The 19,065-nt window shown below is 42.8% G+C and overlaps 1 protein-coding gene across 1 annotated transcript in view; it reads right to left on the minus strand.

Moving 5' to 3' along the window:
* The window catches only part of LOC119446450 (chromosome-associated kinesin KIF4-like), a 61,523-nt gene that overhangs the window by 22,471 nt on the left and 19,987 nt on the right, over nt 1-19,065 (minus strand). The window contains 11 exon segments of the mRNA XM_037710884.2: nt 276-355; nt 3,704-3,815; nt 4,891-5,028; nt 6,266-6,559; nt 7,359-7,518; nt 8,678-8,772; nt 12,901-13,161; nt 16,151-16,195; nt 16,907-16,985; nt 17,987-18,045; nt 18,618-18,842. Coding sequence (XP_037566812.1) covers nt 276-355; nt 3,704-3,815; nt 4,891-5,028; nt 6,266-6,559; nt 7,359-7,518; nt 8,678-8,772; nt 12,901-13,161; nt 16,151-16,195; nt 16,907-16,985; nt 17,987-18,045; nt 18,618-18,842 — 1,548 coding nt within the window.

Consider the following 19,065-nt stretch of genomic DNA (forward strand, 5'->3'; position numbering starts at 1 on the left):
ATGTGTGCGTGATAGTACAAAGCGTGTCTACATGCTTGGTCTACATGTTTTGCATACGTGCAGGGCTTGAAAATCGTTTTGGTTATAGTGCGGTACCGCTTATAGTGCAGATATTAGCGACTCCAGCGACTTACGTTATAAGCGGTCTACACGTAAAACAAACGAAAGTTATCTGCTGGTGAAAGTTTACAAGCAGGACAGTAATCACCAAGAACAACCATGAAGAAGTTCCAATCAGCTGCATAATTATTCAAGGTGACCAAAGGCAGCCTCACCATCTCAAAGAGACTCGTTATGATGACCCTGCTCTCGATGATGTCAGTCACATTTGAGGCGAGGTTCTTTATATGTCGCTCTGTGAAGGAAAACGAAAAACATTCAACTTACTGGTCGATTCGTGGAAATTGATGTTCTAAAGCAATTTCAGGACAATGAGAGATGACATAGTAAAGTGCTTCAGATTAATTTTGACGACCATCTCGAGGTTCTTTTAAAAGGACACGAAAAAAAAAAGCACCTACTTAGTTTAGACTGACAAATCATTCATTCAAAACTCTTAAGTTTGCAGTAACAGGATGATTATTAGAAGAGAACCCTAATTCCAGAACCCCAGTGCCGATACGTCAGTGTAACGTCACAGATTTCTAAGTATATTTTCGTACTTGGGCCATTCTGGCACGGTAAACATTCTTTAAACTTGCTGCCGAATCAAATCTTTGGCTCTCAAGTTTAATGTGGTTATCTGAACTGATAAATTAATTATGCCTAGCAGATGGAGTCAAAACACACGAAGTCATGGTGAGCTGGTACTGGAATTTCAAGGTGGCATTGCCACTTTTATTGTTTCGACGCCTTTTTTTTACTTTACTGAGCTTCTTCCCATCATAAGAATGGATTCTTGGTATTGTGAAAGGGTATTTTACTAATACAGTTGAAGTTACCGTGTAATGCTCGACTAAGGGCCACACCCCCCCATCTTGGCAGCCCAAAATCAAAAAGAAAAATTGAAATAAAGAATTTAAATAATGAACAGCGTCACAGCTTGTGAGCATGCTCTTGGATTTTGTGTGCGTGGGTGCACGGTATTCAAACATTGTTGTGAAAAGCTTGACGTCACAGTCATATCTAACACCACGGTGAACACTGAGGATGACTGCATCCATGAGCGAGCATACGAACCGAATCTGAGCAACGGTGACAGCAGCGACAGTGGTGGGTACTATCGACAGGCACCAGGTGCATGGCGTGCTTGTGTGAACAATCACAGGCGTTATTAAAACTACAGCATTCGCTCTTTTTGAACTAAAAAATCGGGAACATTACATGCGGCAAGAAAAATTAGACTGCCATGGCCCACCTCTATTTAACGGCTGCACCTCGTCAAGGTTGCGAAAAAAAAAAGTGCTGCTCTTACATAAGGACATATGTAGTATTTTCCCTCTAGTGTTGCTTTAATGCACGTGTACATTTAAGTACCTGAGCTTTTTACATTTCGCCTGCATCGAAACATGGCTGCAGTGGCTGGGAGTCAAACCTGCGACCTCCAGCTCTGCAGGAGAATGCCACAGCCATCAAACCACCAGAATGGCGGGCATCATACGTCACTAAAACACATACTATGTGCTCTTGCAAAGGTCTGGGAGGTCACTCAAAAATGACTAAAAACCACCAGGATGTTTTTCCATCACTTCGATACCAATCTTGTGCCTCTACGTCTGAATCACTTTCTTGCTTATGCAAGCGGTTTCTCAGCCTCGTCTATCACAACTTTGATTTAAGGGTCTCTGACGTCCCCGCAAGGCCATACAAGAAGTTGAAAAAACACCTGTGAATCGCGACTGAAGTCCTCTTCAACACTGCACATGTGAAACAGTGGCATGCAGGACAAGTCTTTTAAAGAGAGTGATTCGTGTGAGAAATGTTTGTAATATCGTTAAATGTAAATGGTCTAATGCAGGGTACGAGGCAGGCCAAATGTATGGTGACCTGCATTTTTATCTTAAAAGCATTTTGTGTTTACGAAATTTGTGCAATATCAAATAAGTTGTAGATTCCATTCGTTCCATATACTATAACACTGGGCACTGATCCTCACTTGATTTGCCACAAAGTAAAACACTATTGCCCCTGTCAAGCCTCTCGCCATAAGTGGTGTCCAAAACATGGTGGCTATGTCAGCCAGTCACTTCAGTTATCTGTAGTATGGCAAAGCAAGGTCTTCAATAATGCTTTACATTACTTGCTGGAAGGTGTGATGCGGTCATCATGACGGGTGCAGACAAACGCAACTGCACACTTGTTTCTTGAGCAACCAAGCAAGTAAGTAACTGTTTCAAGTGTTATACAGGACAGTCCAATCTTTGGAGGGTCAAAGAAGTATAATATGCGGCGCCGCAAACAAGTCCTAAATGGTTGACGCCTTATATTTACTACACCGTCTGTATGTTCGAAAAGTGCAACAATTTTTCAACTTTTTTGTTGGCCAGCAAGTGCTGCCCCTCTGTAGATACAAGATTTTTTTCTTGAGCCTTAGTCTTTAGTTTTCATTCCATAGCTTGTTCACGCTGGTATAGAGAGCCAATCGCTCGTGCCTGAGTGGGCACATGGTGGTTAGTTTTGGTTTTGTCTCGCGAGCTATTTCCGCTTGATGCGCTCGCAAAAACTGACATCTGGTTTCTAAACTCTCAATGGGTCATCACTAGATGTTCACTCATTGATTGCTTACAGGGGCATGATTACATCTGTTCACCTTTGATGCTACCTACAAAGCGACCTACAAAATGAAATCATCCAGAGGATCGAAATAAGGTTACTATTAGGGTCAGCCAGCATGTGTGTGCAAGTTCAAATTATTCAGTGGGGACCAATTTCAGGATTAAAAAAAAAAAAATGTGGCCACAAAAATGTATTGTCACTGGCCTGGAACTTCAGCATGGATCAAATTAATCAAAGAAATCTAGCTAACCAAAGTCGCATTAATGCCCATCTACTCTACTCAACAATTGCGACCATAACCCCTTCAGGTGCTGTGTACACTGTGCAAGTACAGATAGTGCATCAAAAGTGCTGATGATAATAATGGTATTCAAAACACATCACATACATGTTGAAACACACTTCTGATTTGACATGTGCTGCAAGTTTGAATAGTATGAGTAAAGCGCTTCAACAAAATGAGCTAGAAGGCAGACAGCTACCTGTTTGTGGTGTCAGCATGCAGTCATGTAGTGGGTTCATTTCTTTCGTGGTTTTTTTACAATGTTAAACCATCAGGCTTACTTTTCAGGAGTCTGGATTAGTAGTTTTTTCTGAGTATGCTAGACATGACATGGATGATATTCTCATATCTGATGTCCCTGTAGAGAGTTCTCGCATGTTCTGTGAACATCACAAAGCTTACTGATGAAAATACTGAAGTCTTTCTACAGCTCTCTGCTTTTCATGATTATGAAGATGCAAGAAGTGTACAGAACTTTGAATGGACAGAAAATATTGGCACCTGAAAGGAATAAAATTCCTGGAAAATTTCATAAAAATCAAAGCTGCGTGAGGCACAATCTTTTCAAAAGGTTTATGGTGGTATGCATTAAGATGTTATGTACCTTTGAATATGCAGAGCATGGTATGTCACCACGTATTGTTTACAGTGTTCAAGTACATTGCAGATTTGGCATGAAGTGCTACGGCACTGTGCCAAACTCACCAGGCTCCACATCCAGGATTTTCTGCTGGATTTCGGCAATCTTCTCACTGTGCTTTTGCAGTGAGCACTTGAGATCTTGCAGACGCAGATTGCATTCAGCCCTATCTTCAGCCTGAATTGCAACAAAAGTATCTTGTTGGCATGCGCAATGTATCAAATAAGCTGTCGAGAAATCAGAGGATTATCTAGAAGGGCGAGATTAGGAAATGTTTAGGCATAGGATGGCGATTAGTTGACAAGACATGGGTAGCTGGTGATCCCTAGGAGAAAACTCTGTCCTGAAGTGGACTTAGTGGAATTCAACTGTCACTAATTATAAGTGTGACGACAAAAGTTTTCGAAGCAATGCAGAAACAAAATGGGTCATACAAGTTTTGTTTTCGGCTTTGCGGCGGAATTCTACATCACAACCTGTGAATTATGCTTGCAATCTACCATTTAGTGTTTTTGCAGTCTAGCTACGTAGCAGTTTCATCTTTTACGCTACAACCAGTGATGTCTTCAGTGCAACAGGTTCCTTTATATGTGTCTACAGCGCACAAGTCCTTCAGTAACATTGTTTTCCTTTTGCACTACTTTTTTTCTTGGTGACCATTTTTTTTTTTTTTTCAGTGCTTTTGTAAAGCTAGTCATACAGCAGCTATTCTGTCTTGGAGAGATTGTTTGCAACCAGGCTCTAATGTTGCTGAGAGGCTGTGTTGAGAGGTTGTGTTTAAAACTGATCATTTGTCATTGATAGCTTTTTTTTTTCACTACTCAGTACAGGCATTGCACTTAATTATACTGAAAATAAATATTTCGCACCCAGACAACACAGTGCCCGAGGCACGATCTTATCGCACTGGGACTATATGTGGCCCCTAGACTTCTTTTGGCACAAGTTGCGAGCTGATTGGGGAAAGATAAAGCTTTTTCAATGCCAGCCCTGTGACTTGGTTTTTCCGCACTGTCCGCACAATTGAGTGGGCACTATATTTAAAGGGGCTCCTCTTTAGAACTGTTTATTCTAATAAATTTCCAGTCACCTTGAAGTTCAAATTGATGAGATCTTACTGTACAGCTCAACTTATTTTGCTCTTTAAACAGCAGATTGTGTACTATACATAGAGCTTCCACTGCTGCCTAGAATGACTTGCATGTCGGCTGGTGAAATGCACAAAAGATGAGACCCATCAACAACACCCTACCATGTCAGGGTTCTTCAGCTGCTTCTCAACAGCGTGGGTTTCAATCGCGATGGCTTTGCGCTCCTCGATGAGCGAGGTCAGATGTTGCTCTAGCTTCTTGCTCTCGGATACAACAAGAAGCTCGCTCCGCAGCCAGCTCTGCAGCGAAAGAGAAGAGAGCTTAGGAGCTGAACAGAAACAGTCAGAACAAAAGCTAAACAGAGCATAAAAGTGGCTATTGTTGATGAAAACCTAGGAATTGGAGCAAATCCACAGCTGTCCAACTTGTACAGATGTGCCAGCCAATTATGTTTCCTCATTTTCATGACATTACGGTGCAGGAGAACTACTTGTAATATGGCATCGTTAGCGACGATGAGGCACCGAAAATCTTGCAATTTTTGTGTCCACTAAACCACGTTACTTTGTGCAGTTGTTAGAACGTAAATCAGTTTTCAGTCTTGGAAGTTGTCTTCATGCAGTAAAAATTTGCAACTGTGTTGCGTTGTAAGTATACCTATGTGCTTGCTCAGAGTGTTTTTACCCACAGTTGTTTTGTCAGTGCGAAATTCTTTTTCTCGTCATCACTCGGGTACTGCATACAGATTTGCCTAAAAATCACGGCGGTCACCAGATCTCGATGTGCTCATTAGCATGCAGTGATGCAAAGATCCTGTCCCCCTCAAAGTGTTAAACATAGTTGGCACGATGTCACATGCCAAAGTAGTACGAGAATGCAAAACTTGGGCAGGAGCAGTACATGCGTGTGTTTCAACTTCGTCTCTTGTGTCATCTGCCAATATAATGTGTGTAAATGCCAATATAAGAACACTGTATTGCGGTCTGCACACCAATTTTTCTTGCAAAGATGTATATCAGAATCTCACTCACTGCTATGTGCTATACAATAGCAATCATGCTAAAGAATCATACTCAGTAGACTTCTATATTGACGCACACAAAGGGAAAATTACCAGCTTTAAGCAAAAGTATGGTGCACCTTTTGACGAGTCATTCAGCACTGTAACAAGCAATGTTATTGCTTTGACACTCCGATGCTAAGCTGCGGCATTTGGTTTCCCTCTGGGAATATTGCATGGGGCCACCAATCGTATATCATTAGGAAAAGACATTGATGATTGTCTACAAAGTAAAGTCGTAGCTGTATCAAAGAAAAATTGCATCACGATGCATTTTTCACCCCGATACGTTGGACCAAGAAAGTAAAGTCCACTGACAAGGCAACCCTTAACATCTGGGATTGGCTTTTTTCCTTAACTAAGGTGCTCTGTTGTCAAGTCCAATGCAATGAGCTTGTTAGCAATTTCCTCTGATCGCACAAAAATTAAACGCAGAGGTCAAAGAAGAGAGAAAACGAGAGAGGAGTAGTCCTTACTTTGATGCGTGATGCCATGCTGTCAAACCCATTGCCATTGGCACGGTTCTCGAGGCGGCGGCGCTGAGCAGCCTCGAGGCGATTCTTGGCCGCCACGGCTTCCTCCATACGCCGTTGCAGGACATTAATGCGCAGCTGGTTTTGGCGCTCCATGCGTGCCATTTGTGCTGACTGCTGCTGCTCGCGAATCCGCAGGGCTCGAACCTCACGGATGCGCTCAGTCTGCTGCCTCCGGTGGCGTTCAGACTCCTCCTTCATGCGCTTCATTAGCTGCACCCGTGCCTGCTTCATGTTCTGAGGAGGAGCAACATAAGAGATCACTGCTATGCACTTCGGGAGTGAGCACAGGGTACTCATCAAAATAGCTACATTGCAATTCCCGCCCCAGTTTGCTGTGACCTTGAGACGTCATTGTGACAAATTTTGATGCCTGCTCGAGCCTAGTTAATTTTTTATTGGTAGAGATGAACTACGTCATATTCTAATCGAACAACTTGGCAAGTTTAGAGAATTTCTGCGCTGCAACAGCCGGAATATGAGAAAATATTTTCAATTAATTGTGGGGTTTTACGTGCCAAAACCACAATCTGAATATTTTCAGATCGCTGACATCACACTGATGCACAGGTGCAGAACTTCAGCACACAATTCAAATGATGAAGTTTAGCACAATGGCTAAAAGGTGGGCAAATTGGTGTGAATTCATAGATTTGTCTGAGCAGTGCGACGCAACACTGAAAAAAAAAAAAAATGATAAGGACAGGGCATGTCCTGTCCATTTCTTTTATCTTTTTTTTTTGCCTGTTATCTCAGGCTGTCCAGGCAAATTTACAAGTAAATTAAAGTTGACCCTTCATTTTCTCTCGTCATAATCAACACCCTAACCACAAAATTTAAGAGCTTTGAAAGAATACTTGATCAGCCTAAACGAAGAGTGTGTTTTTATGAAGTATCCATTCAAAATTAGCCTCAGCAGTAACCCCAAAAATGCAGTAAAGTAATAGCTGCGATAACCCAGTCCAGCCACCATACCCAGCATAAAAATTCTCCTGGATCCACAAGGGCAGCGCTGCAACTGTGACGTGGGACCTACCACAATCTCCTGCTGCAGCTTCTTGGCACTCCGTTCTGCATCCTCTTTGAGCTTGATCAAGCGGGACTGCTCCTTGACCGTCTTGTGCAGTTTATTGACGTTCTCTTCCAGCTCTTGAATACGCTTACGACGCTGCTCCGCCACCTTGTTCCCAGCCGCGCTATAAATTGGCAACAAAGACCAAGAACCAATCACAAAATGCAGTCACCACTGTCAGATAATGTTTGGCGGGAACACATTATGGGCGCTCTTATGGTAGACTAAGCAGTCAAACAAGCTCACGCAGGTACAGCTACTTTTGCTCAGAGTGGTGGTGTGGCTGTATCAACTTGAAAAAAGCAAGAAACAAGCTTGACATTAAACTGGATGCCGTACTTACCCAAATCTAACACGCACATTTTTGAAGAGAAATTAAGTCTGGAAGTCACCTGCGCATTACAATAGGATAGGAAACAAAAACCCACATTTGTGGCGCTGGCAACAGCCTACTGTCGGAGCAAGTTTTCGTGAAAGTTGCTGTGGGTTCATTTTGTGCTCAACAACGATCTATAGCGACCCCTCCTTTTACTTTCTCAGTACCTGTGAGAAATGGGTGCACGTTAGATTCAAGGGTGCATTATAATGGGGTAAATATGGTAATCGAGTCTCTACAATTCACTCTTGACATCAGCATCCTTGTTTCTGGTGTACAAAACCCCTCCTTGTCGGTCAGGCATTGTTATACTATATAAAGCATCTGAAATGGGCATAACCCTGACAGCTGCCAATCTATTGTAGTTTAAGTGTTGTAGCCCTAGCTAGAGGTGCGTGACTATGGCTAGAAAAAACTTAAGGGGGCCACACAGTCTGCATATGGGGCTGAGGTCTTATGGGCAAGAGCTAAGAGATATTTGCGAAGGAGTCAGGCAACATAAGCGCGAAGCTGTTAGTGAGTAAGTCAATTTCGAGAAGGCGCTATGCCATATTGCATGACCGCAGCACGTTTCTTCGTAGGCACTAGTGCAGATAAGCCTGCTTGCAGGGTATCCGGTGCTAGGCATATTGAAGAGAGTAGAGCCTGTTCAGCAAAAGCCTAATACCAATCTGAAGTCTTTTTCCTGTGCAGTCTTCAGTGAAATCATGTCCCTTTGATAGAAAGATGCTAGGCAACAAAAAATTGTTTTTAATCGGTTCAGCTACAGCCTGCCATAATGGCACTTCATAGTAGTGTGTTCTCACTACGACAATGCTGAATATCTTCACTTTAGAGCTCAAAGAATAAGACAGAGCATATAAATTCCACAGGCACGAACTGCTGACGCAACCGTGCAGCATCTAACCTTTTAGTGTTTTGCTGGCTCGATAGGCTGGCAGCGAGTTCGTCACGTTCCTTCTTGAGGGCAGCTACCTCTTGCTCAAGATCCCGCTTGCTTGCCTGTGTAAAACAAACAAATGGACAAAAATGCTGTGAGATAAATGCAACTGATGAAGCAAGGCTACACTTGCCAGCTCGTGCTTCAGTGCACAATGGGGGCCTTCAGCTTTGCACGGTATTTGCAACTCTCCATGGTATTTCAAGAGCTTGAAAGCACGAATACAAAATTTAAAACTAGTCCATTGTGTTAGCATGAAAGGAAGTTTCAATGGCGCTGAAAATAAAATAGTTAAACCTCGATATAACAAAGTATTTAACTTTTTATAACATCTTGTGCCTAGAATGCCACATATTTCAAACCACAACACTGTTAAAACTCGATACAGTTACACCTGGATATAACGAAATTGACAAATTCCCGAAAAACTTTGTTATGACGAGGATTTCGTTATATGCAGGTTCGGCACGAAAATTAGAAAAAGAAACGCTTACCGTATTTACTAGATTCTAACGTGCCCTCGATTGTAACGCACACCCGTTTTCCGTGACCAAAAGAGAGGAAAAAAAAATCCTTTACAGTACCGCGCACCTCATGCTTTCATACAGAAATACAACTATCGCTCAAGATTTACTCCCAATACACTAAAGTTGCGATGAACAAAAATGTGCCAGTTTTGCCCCAAAAGCAAAGCATCGATTGCGACAGCAAATTAGCAGACAGCTATACGAAGTAAGGATAGTAGTTTTGTCGGCTGTATAAACTTGTAAACATTCGCTGTTTAACTAAATTGGTAGACTAATGCCTAGGCACACGTACTACAGCAAACGGTCAAAGCTACGGGAGCTAGGCTCGAAGTGCGTAGAAGGCGGCCATATTGAAATGCCAATGGCGATATGGTAGCGCAAATTTAGTGTCGTACTCGATTCTAACGTGCAGGCAATTTTTGGACGCGTTTTATCGGAAAAAAAGTGCACGTCAGATTCGAGTAAATATGGTAAGCAAGCAAAAGGGTGTCGTAGCGTCGTATAGCGTCACCTAGTGTCAGGTTAGTGAAGTGAAGCACAGAGACTTGCGCAGTAACCAGAGTGGCGCTGCCAGCGCGTTGAAAAAAAAAAAAAAACTTTTTTTGTTTCCTTCGGCAATATCAACTGGAAAAGGAGAGTGCCGGCTTGGCGGGTTAGGCCAGCTGTGGCAAGTGGCGGGATCAGGTTTGAATGAAAGGAGGGGGAACGGTCACGCCCGCGGTGGGAAGATCGCTGGGTCGAGGGATGCAGGCCCGCCTCGTGCACGCTCGCACGCACGCACACGTGCGCTCACTCTCGCCGTGAATTTGAGCCCACCAGGCGCGACGCCGCTGCTTCGCATTCTGTCGCGGCGGAGAAGGTGCTTCCGGTTGCTGCTCGCGCAAAAATGACAAAATTTGGGGCAAAATCTCAAGGTTGTCGACGTAAAAAATTCGTTATTTTGAGGGGGCCTCCAGCTGCTACTTCGTTACGTAGAGTCCTCAAATACATGTACTTCTATGAAGTAACAGCGGGGAATAGAAAAACTTTGTTATATCCAGGAATTCGTTATAAGCAGGTTTAACTGTACAATGAAGCTGGTAAAATCGGAACTTTGCTTTGTTATATTGAAATTAGATATTCGATCTTCCAAATTATCAATTTTCCAAATTATTGCATGATTTCATCAGCAGATTTTCCAAATTATCGGGAAATCTGAAAAAGGAAACTTGAATGAGAAAAAACAAACAAATATTTTGTTGAATTTGAGAGTAGTAGACAGCTTACTTCTTATAGCTGTCTAATTTGTTATCGAATCGATGCTTCCCCTTTAAGGCAAAACTGCGACTTTTTATTCCGAATCTGCCATTAGCCCTTCGCAATAGGTCAAAGTAGCTCAGGCTTCATCCATATGGGCATAAAAACAGATTGGAATAATTTTACGTTATATCGACCTTGGAGACGACGCCCGCCCGCTGCAGTGCGCGCCTCCCTAGTTCGCTCGGAGCGCCTTCAGCCTACTTTTCGTTGTTTTGCGCCTCAGCTAGGGAGCGCCGTGCCGCTCGGCCCACTCAACCGTATTCTAGTACACTAAATACAACCGCCCTGGCAATTCCTACATCAGCGACAACAGTCGGGAGTGGCCGTGCGCGCACCGGCGACTTGCCGGAGGTGCCGAAAAGTCGAGTGTTAATAGCACAAAAATTACGAGAAACTGTGCAAACAGGTGCCGTCGCATGCTGTGCGGAATGTGAATGGCTGCACTGTTACGGAGAACGAATCCACTCGCTGTTCGCGGCCTCTGCCAGAGCACACATGCCGAAGCCGTTCTGCAGCATGGCGCGATTTTGCTCAATTTTCTGTGTTTGGGACATATCAAAATGGCGCAATTGCAGCAGGAGTCCCACCCCTGTTAATCTAGGCATTGTGATTACAATGAAGTGGCTGGAGAAATGCAGAATATCAAACGCAATGGGCTGCCAGAAGGGCGACATGTGGTGCATAGTGATGAAAACCTGTTCGAGACTGACTGTGACAGACATTAGCGTAAATAAATTCCCATTCTGAGAAAGCAAACAGCGGATATACTTCTGATGCCAGAATCCAAGGCATGCTTCAAAGGAACCACAAAAACTGGGTACAAGCTAGATTTAGGGGCACATTTAGAATTGAGTAATTACCGAAAAAAAAACAAAAAAAAACAGCAGTGCGTTCAAATGTTTTTCTTGCGTCTTCCGATAGCTCAACTCGCCAAATAATTTTGCCCATTCTGCTGATCCCGTCGGGGTTTAATTAACGGAAGCTGACTGTATTAGTATTTTAACACAAACTAGCAATGAGTAATGCAGCCATGTTCATGCGCTTAGAATAGAGCTATTTAGCACAGCGCAATGAACTATTCGTTATTGTGACGCATGTGTAGCCTGATTATACGCTACGATGCCAGATGAACTATGTTCAATAATTCATTCACTCGTACCTGCTCTACTAAACAGATTGCCAAATGAGTAAGCCGACAGGCCCTCGAGAGTATTAGTTAGGCAGCAGTCAATCACTGAAGTGGCATGTGCACAATCGCTTTTTCAAAGTAAACATCTCAGTACGGTGACAAGAAAGCTTGATTTGTTTTAGTATGCTTGTTTTGCCATATTCAGCGATATAAGGGACACAACCTTTATAACATACTGACCTGTATAACGAGGGATATTCCCGGTTCCTCCGGCTTCGTTATAAAAGTGTCTGACTGCAGTACAAATACAGTTTAACCTCAACATTTGGCGCAAGGGCCACCGTCATCGTTCTTGCGACGAAATTTGGATGGCACGTCATCACTTCGGTGCAGCGAGACTGAGTGCAACATTGTAAGGGCCATCGTTTTATCCCACAATTTAGGAGGTTAATTTTATTTTTATTGTCCCATACACAACTACTTGTCGATGAATAGCTCAGATTGTCATAGTACTACTATTAGCCGCAAAAAAAGTTGCTCAGTGCCTACTAGATGGTCATCACAGCCTGTATTTAGCAAAACCCAGGATTCGCATTTTTTGGGCAGATTGCTTAGAACGATGGCACAAGCCCTCTTCTGCGCAAAGAACTGCTCAGACTTTAATGAGTGGGTTAAAGATACCTCCTCAAAAGTTTGTTATTGATAAGTTAAATAAAGTGCCGAAAATTGACGTGCGCCACTTTTCTGTGTATCGCAGACTTTATTTCGGGCTGGAAAAAAACAACTTTTACGTAGCCCGTATTGAGCAACGGAAAGCTGAATCGGGAATTTTTCAGGATGTTCGACAATTTTCTCACTGACACTATTGCTCCGATTATAATATTTAACAAGTTGATTAATTATTAATAACTAATTATGTGATTAGATGAAATACAAAAAATAGACTTTCTCCGAGTGACGGCAAACATTACCTTTTTTGTGTCCAGCTACGTGGCATTTGCATGTTTAAAAATTTTGGCATAAGTCATGTGGGACATACGGTATATTTAATAAGGGATGACAGATATAGCAAAGTATGTCCCTGTCGGATGTGACTGTTACAACGTCCGACTGCAATGCCAAAGGCCCTCGAGCACCTCAGATGCAGATATTCTTATGCTCATTCTGCAAAATTAACACTGCTGGTGTTTTGCCAAAGAAAAAAATAAAGCACGCACGCAGATGCACACACTAACCTCAAACTGCAGCTTCACGACCTCAAGGTGCTGGTCGTTCATGGACATCTTGCTGGCAAGTTCCTCCTTTGCTTTCAGCACTCGGTTCAGATCTTCAAGCTCTTTGCTCAGCGCAGCACGTCGCATAGTCTGATTGAGCAATAACGTTTTCTGAGTCTGTTCGGCAGCATCCTTCACAGTGCTGTCACCAAGGAATGTATCTGAACCTTCCTCCTCGATGGTGGTCAGCTCCCTGTCGTCTGCTGCAGTTGACTTGTCGACCTGAACACGATAAAAAAGGAACTCGCTCATTAAACGGCTCCCAAATTCGTTCACCTCCAAAACTTCACCAGCTAAACGATCGAGGCAGGCATGCGTGTATGGTCGGCCACAGGAGTTGCGGAAAAGCCAAAATCCAGCAACCAATTTGAAATTTCAACTAAAATTGTGGATCAGGTGCAATAATGGCTTTATCAGCTGCTGCCAAAAATGGCCCCGACTGTCATTCTCGCCTACAGCTTCGAAGAGTGGAAAGCACAGTACGGGCAAATGTTTCAAAAACAATGTAAAGGGCAATGCAAGTTTCAAAAAGTCAGCTTCGCTGCAATAGAGCGGTGTTAAGCGGTTAAGCTTAAGTGCTGTATTGCGGTGAAACATACTAACAGTGGAAAGGAGCCACTGTACGGGACACAGTCTCTACCATAGTCCTAAGTTATACATGCTTTCACCCACAATATTAACATTACGAGCACCAATGCGCCTAATATGTGTACTGGCAGGCCTTCAGAGCTACTTCACACGTGTATGTGGCGATTTGAGCTCTTGGGGTCAGTAAAAGGCATGCATTAATTTTTTTTGGGACTGCCAGATATTTCGGACGAATTCCGGCTCCCATGTGGTAAAAAAAATCTGATGTTGAGTGTACAAGCGAAAAAGGAGATAACAGCCCACACACTAGTGGATACCGTGCACATGCTTTAAGCAAAGATTCAATCTATGGCTCATGGTTAACTAACAACTATCGATAGCAGAATTGCATTTCTAGACCTTTGTTTGCCTCCTAAGTGTGAGCATCAAATTTGACTGCAACATAAAAAGCAAGATTTTTCTGTTCCTACTCTGCCTCGCTACTGCTGTTGGACAAGTATTTAACTGCTAGTAATGTGGGCCCAATCACACTCTCACTTCAAACAAACTAGTGTTGAAGTTGTGATGATATCTGTGACCTGACAGTAGGAACTCTTGCATACATTTCTGGGCTGTCTAAAAAGACATCGCAAGTGCACTCAGTGTCAGTGCCTACATTTTTGTGCACTGTCACTGAGCGGAGTACCTACCGCATTGCTTGACTGACGTTTGTTCTGCAACAAGGACAAGATGGCACAGTTAGATTAGATTAGATTCTGGTATTAGCATTAGACATGCCAAAACCATTATCTGATTATGAGGCATGCCATAGCGGGGGACTCTTGACCACCTGGGGTTCTTTGACGTACCCCCAATGCATGAGACATGAGCATTTTTGCATTTCGCCCTTATTGAAATGCGGTCACCGTGGCAAGAATTTGATCCTGCAACCACGTGCTTACCAGTGCAAAACCAGAGCCGCTAAGCCACTGTGGCAGGTAAGACTACACCATTGAGGTAGTAATGTACCAGCAAAAGCAAGAAGTGTCTAGGCCAACATGGAACAACCGGTAACCGTGAGAAAGGAGTGCCACAACATTTACCGCATTGGGATCAGGAGCATTGCAGGTAAATTGTAATACGGTTAAAACTCAATATAAAGAAGTCGGTAAAATCAGCAACTTGGTTCGTTAAAACGCAAATTCAACTTTGTATGCAACTAAGTAGTAGTCGCCAATGGATTTTTCTTAAACGGAAGGGGCCGTAAGTTTTTACAAATTATCGGGTCATCGGAAAACGTAAATTTGAATGAGATAAAAATTCATTTTGTTGAACTTGAGAGACTGCGATGAAAGACACAGTTTTATGCCGTGTCGATGATATCTTCACATCCGCGGTATAAAGTGAAGCCAGCCCCGCTTTTGTGTCCAATCTGCCCCCGCGCCTGATACTAGTGTAGTCTGTCGTGGGACGACGCTATCATGAAAAGTGCCGGCAGAGGGGAGCAAATGCTTCGTCTGAGTCTTGTTTCATCATGTCTCCAAAACTCGAGATCACGCAACCTCATGTACCAAAATGCGCGAGAATACAGAGCACATTATGTCATGCCATCTTTGCACGCTCACTCTTTGCACACGGAGCAGATTACCTCTAAAAAAAGGGCTTGCAGGCTGTATATGTGCTCAGCTGCGCTACAAAAGGAAACGCACACCAACCTGCCCCCCACTTTCTCTCCCACCAGATGAAGCATGAAAACAGTGCACTACATATTGGCAATATTTCCCAACGACTTATTAATATGAGTGGTAATAATACCATTCACTAGTTAGATTCCAGATTTTCACAGATATGCTACAGATACTACAGATATCCTCTTCAGTGACGGCATACAAATTTGTGTGCGCAGCTTGTTTTTACCAGTTCTGGGCAGTGTAAATAAAGAAACTGCGAACATTGAGTTTCTCATAAATCAAACCTTCCGCATACCCTGTGTCTCCCACATCTATAAGCCCAATATTGCTACACGCGACCACTTCATTGAAGCCACTGCCATGTTTGACAGGATTGCCGGTGTCCCATGTGGCGTCAGCAATGGTGATAGAATCATTTTTCCTTTCTCATAATGGATACAGCCAAAAGATAAAATGTGCTCTAAGAAAGCGATTCAATTTATTTTTAATAGAGAAACAAAACATGACTGAATGTCCTGTAAACTTACATTAAATTATTATGTAATTATGAGGACTCGTTAGAAAATGCAGAAAAGCTTAATTCCACCACTTTCAATTTTTTTCAATGAAGCCTGCAGTGCGTTTCGACTAAATTGTGTAAACGACACATTTATCAACTGTGCACCATAATGCACAATTGACGGAAATAAATATACATAGTCAGTCTATTTTCGAGTTAGTCGGTTCGCATTTTTGAAACAGTCGTTAGTGAATACGCTGTGTACAGAGAGAAAAGGCGGATGGATCACACTTTGGGTGGCAACTTCAATTACTCGGTCGAAGCGTAGTGCTTGTCCCATTCACCTTTCCTCGGGGTATTTGTCATTTGCTTTAAACACTCTTTCTCCACAAGCGCTGAAAGCAATGCAGCGCAACACAGAAGGTAGCTAAAGCAATGTCAAGTTTGACCTCACCTTGAAAAGCGACTCACTCAGCTTGCGCCTCTTTTGTTCACCCGCCTAGAAAAAAAGAAAAAAAAAAAAGAAAACTGACACAAGTGCTTCCTATATGCAAAGGCAACTTAATTACTCATGTGAGCACCTTTTCTTTATTATACACAGTTTAAGTCACTCAACAGAGAATCATCCAGAAGAGATAGTATCTGCTCTAACACATTTAATACGCTTTGAAAAGATTAATTGCTAGCTAAAATGCTAATTTCTCAACAAAGCACTAGGGCTTTACCAAGGCCAAATACAGTCCGTAGCAACCTACTTATCTTTCCTGCGAGATGAATGCCTCTTCTAGCCATCTCCAATTACTACAGTGTTTTTTATTAGTCACTTACACTACAAGCCTTTTCCAGGCTCGTTCACACGCAGCAAGCAGGGACACAAAGCAATAATCATAACACGAATTGTAAAAAAAAAAAAAAAAAAAAAGAAAATCAAGCAATACAATTTACCAAGCCCATGCTATGCCTGCAACTTTTCTAGTCTCAACACTCCATTTTATCCACTGCCACCCTCGACTGTGTTTCAGCCTTGCATTCATTGTTTGAGCTCTGGTATTGAAAGTGCTACTCATGTTCAAAGGTATGAATGCAGATGCGAAATACATCTATGAGAATTTAGCTAGAATGTGTGCTCAAGGACGAACAGTGCACACAAACTCATTAGTCACTGTGTCGGTGGGACGGTCTACAAACAAGGAACACATGCAGGACTCACCGAGAACTCCATTATGGAGTTTTGAAGGTCCTTCAGGAGGCTGGTGGCGTGATCATCAGCATCACCAAGTTGACTGCCGCTGTCATGCAAATGAAAATTGCACAACACAATCATCTCTGATGCAGACAGTGATGACAAAGTTTTATGAAAAGCCAAGCAGACTGAAATATCATTGCTATGCTAATCAAGATAAACCAACCATTTCAGCCATGATTGTTGCCAAGCGCTAGCAATGAGGAATTTGAAAAATATAAATACATAGCAGTGACAGAAATGATAATGTATGCAAGGATTGCCAGAGAAGTATTTACACATTCTCTAATTAACTTGCTTGCGTGGGTTAGAGTCCCACCCTCGTCATGACTGAAGTAACGGAACATAGCCGGTGGGTAGTGGCAAGACAAGAACATTTATTCCTCTGTGTTAGTCGCTTATGTAATGCACTGAAAAGATCCCATGACTGGCAATGAGAAGCAGCAATGTGGCACATGTCAGCAGTACTGCTTGTGCCATACATCAGTACGTGTGCTCAACAACACTGCACGCACCTTGATCATTCACAAGAAATTAAGCAGCCCTGTGGCATTTCGTTGCTACATACACATCATGCCTTCACCTACTCCGTCATCAATGTGCATGCCTGCCCTTGCAGTAACAATGAATCCCTACTAACTTGCTCAACTTTCTGTCATTCTAAATATTTTTTCAGAACTGTATCTTTTATGGCACTGCAAAGCTCAACCTGCTGATACAGCTCAACTTAATTTTCTCTTTAGCGTCGCTTTAAGCTAGGCATTCAAATCAAAATGATGCTCACACCACACAAAGTCACAAAACTAGAAGCAGAGGAACACAATCTGGTTAGCCCTAATTCACTCATGTTTCATTTGTCCACAACAGTACCTTAGAAAAAATACGGATGGTTGCTGAGATTACTATATCATCACAGCAAACATCCTGCTGAAGTGGCATTTATGTTGTCCCTACAAACACTAATACTGGAATAACCATATAAACAGGGGTTAGTATGCCAGTTTTTACTTTCCTCTCAAGAAAGTAAGCCAAGCAAATCATACTCACTCTATCTTTTCGGACAGCTGAGTAACGAGCTCCTTCAGTTTCTGGACCTCAAGCTCAGCCTGAAAGACAAAAAAAAATTTAAAAGCATGAATTGATTAACAAAGTTCAAGGACAATAACATATCTAGGCTTTCAAGACTCTTGGGGGAGGAGGGCGGGAGGGTTAAATTAAAGGAAGCACTAATAGGCAAATGGTGAGAGCTATTCCTACTTGCTATTTTTTTCCCAGTGCACACGTTCTGCCCTCAAGAATTTTGAAGACTTTGGTCAGGTTTGACATGTGTATGGCAAGGACAACTATAAGTAGGTTAACCTTGCCTTCTTTCTACTCAAGAACAAATATAAGCATCTCAGTTTTGCTCCATTGTACTCACAGATATAACTATAACTGCATTCTTTCTACTACAGTTACAGAATGTAGTATGTTCACAACTCAACTGTCGTGGTGGTACAACTTTGCTTTATATCACTGCCTCTCCTCGCACTACTGTAAAGTTGAGTAAGCTGACACAGCCATTTGCCACAGACAAGCTGCTTCGTGTCGTTGCTATTCTTGTTCAAAAGGCAGCATGACTTAATTAAACATACTTTTCAACATACGTCTATACATAGAATTTCAATATGGCACTCACCATGATGAGACGTTCAGAGCTGTCGCTATACTGGTCAAGTGTGCGGTTAAGCTCCATGGCCAAACGCTGATTTTCATTCTCGAGTTCTGCGTTGCGCGACAGCACCAGTGCCAGGTTATTCTTGGATTCGCCACCATCTCCCCCGGACTGGTCGCCTCCGGGCTGGTCTCCTCCTTCACCTTGTAGAGTCCGGCATCTCATCAGCTCAATCATTGCTTCCTGGAGCTGCAAGCCAGGATAAGAAAGAAAAGATCTTACAAGGAAGATAATGAAACAGCAGGCTTTGAAAATGTATCTGCTCACGTTCTAGGCTAGGGATTTCAAAGTTGCAACAGCAGCTGGGGACACTTAGTGGCGAGTTTGGGACAGGGAAGAGCGATTTAGAGTAACTAAGGCAAGGGCAAGCTTCCAACCAAATAATGATCAACAAATGCTGTTAGGTGTATCT

The sequence above is a fragment of the Dermacentor silvarum genome, chromosome 3, assembly GCF_013339745.2.
Source record: "Dermacentor silvarum isolate Dsil-2018 chromosome 3, BIME_Dsil_1.4, whole genome shotgun sequence".
Lineage (NCBI taxonomy): Eukaryota > Metazoa > Arthropoda > Arachnida > Ixodida > Ixodidae > Dermacentor > Dermacentor silvarum.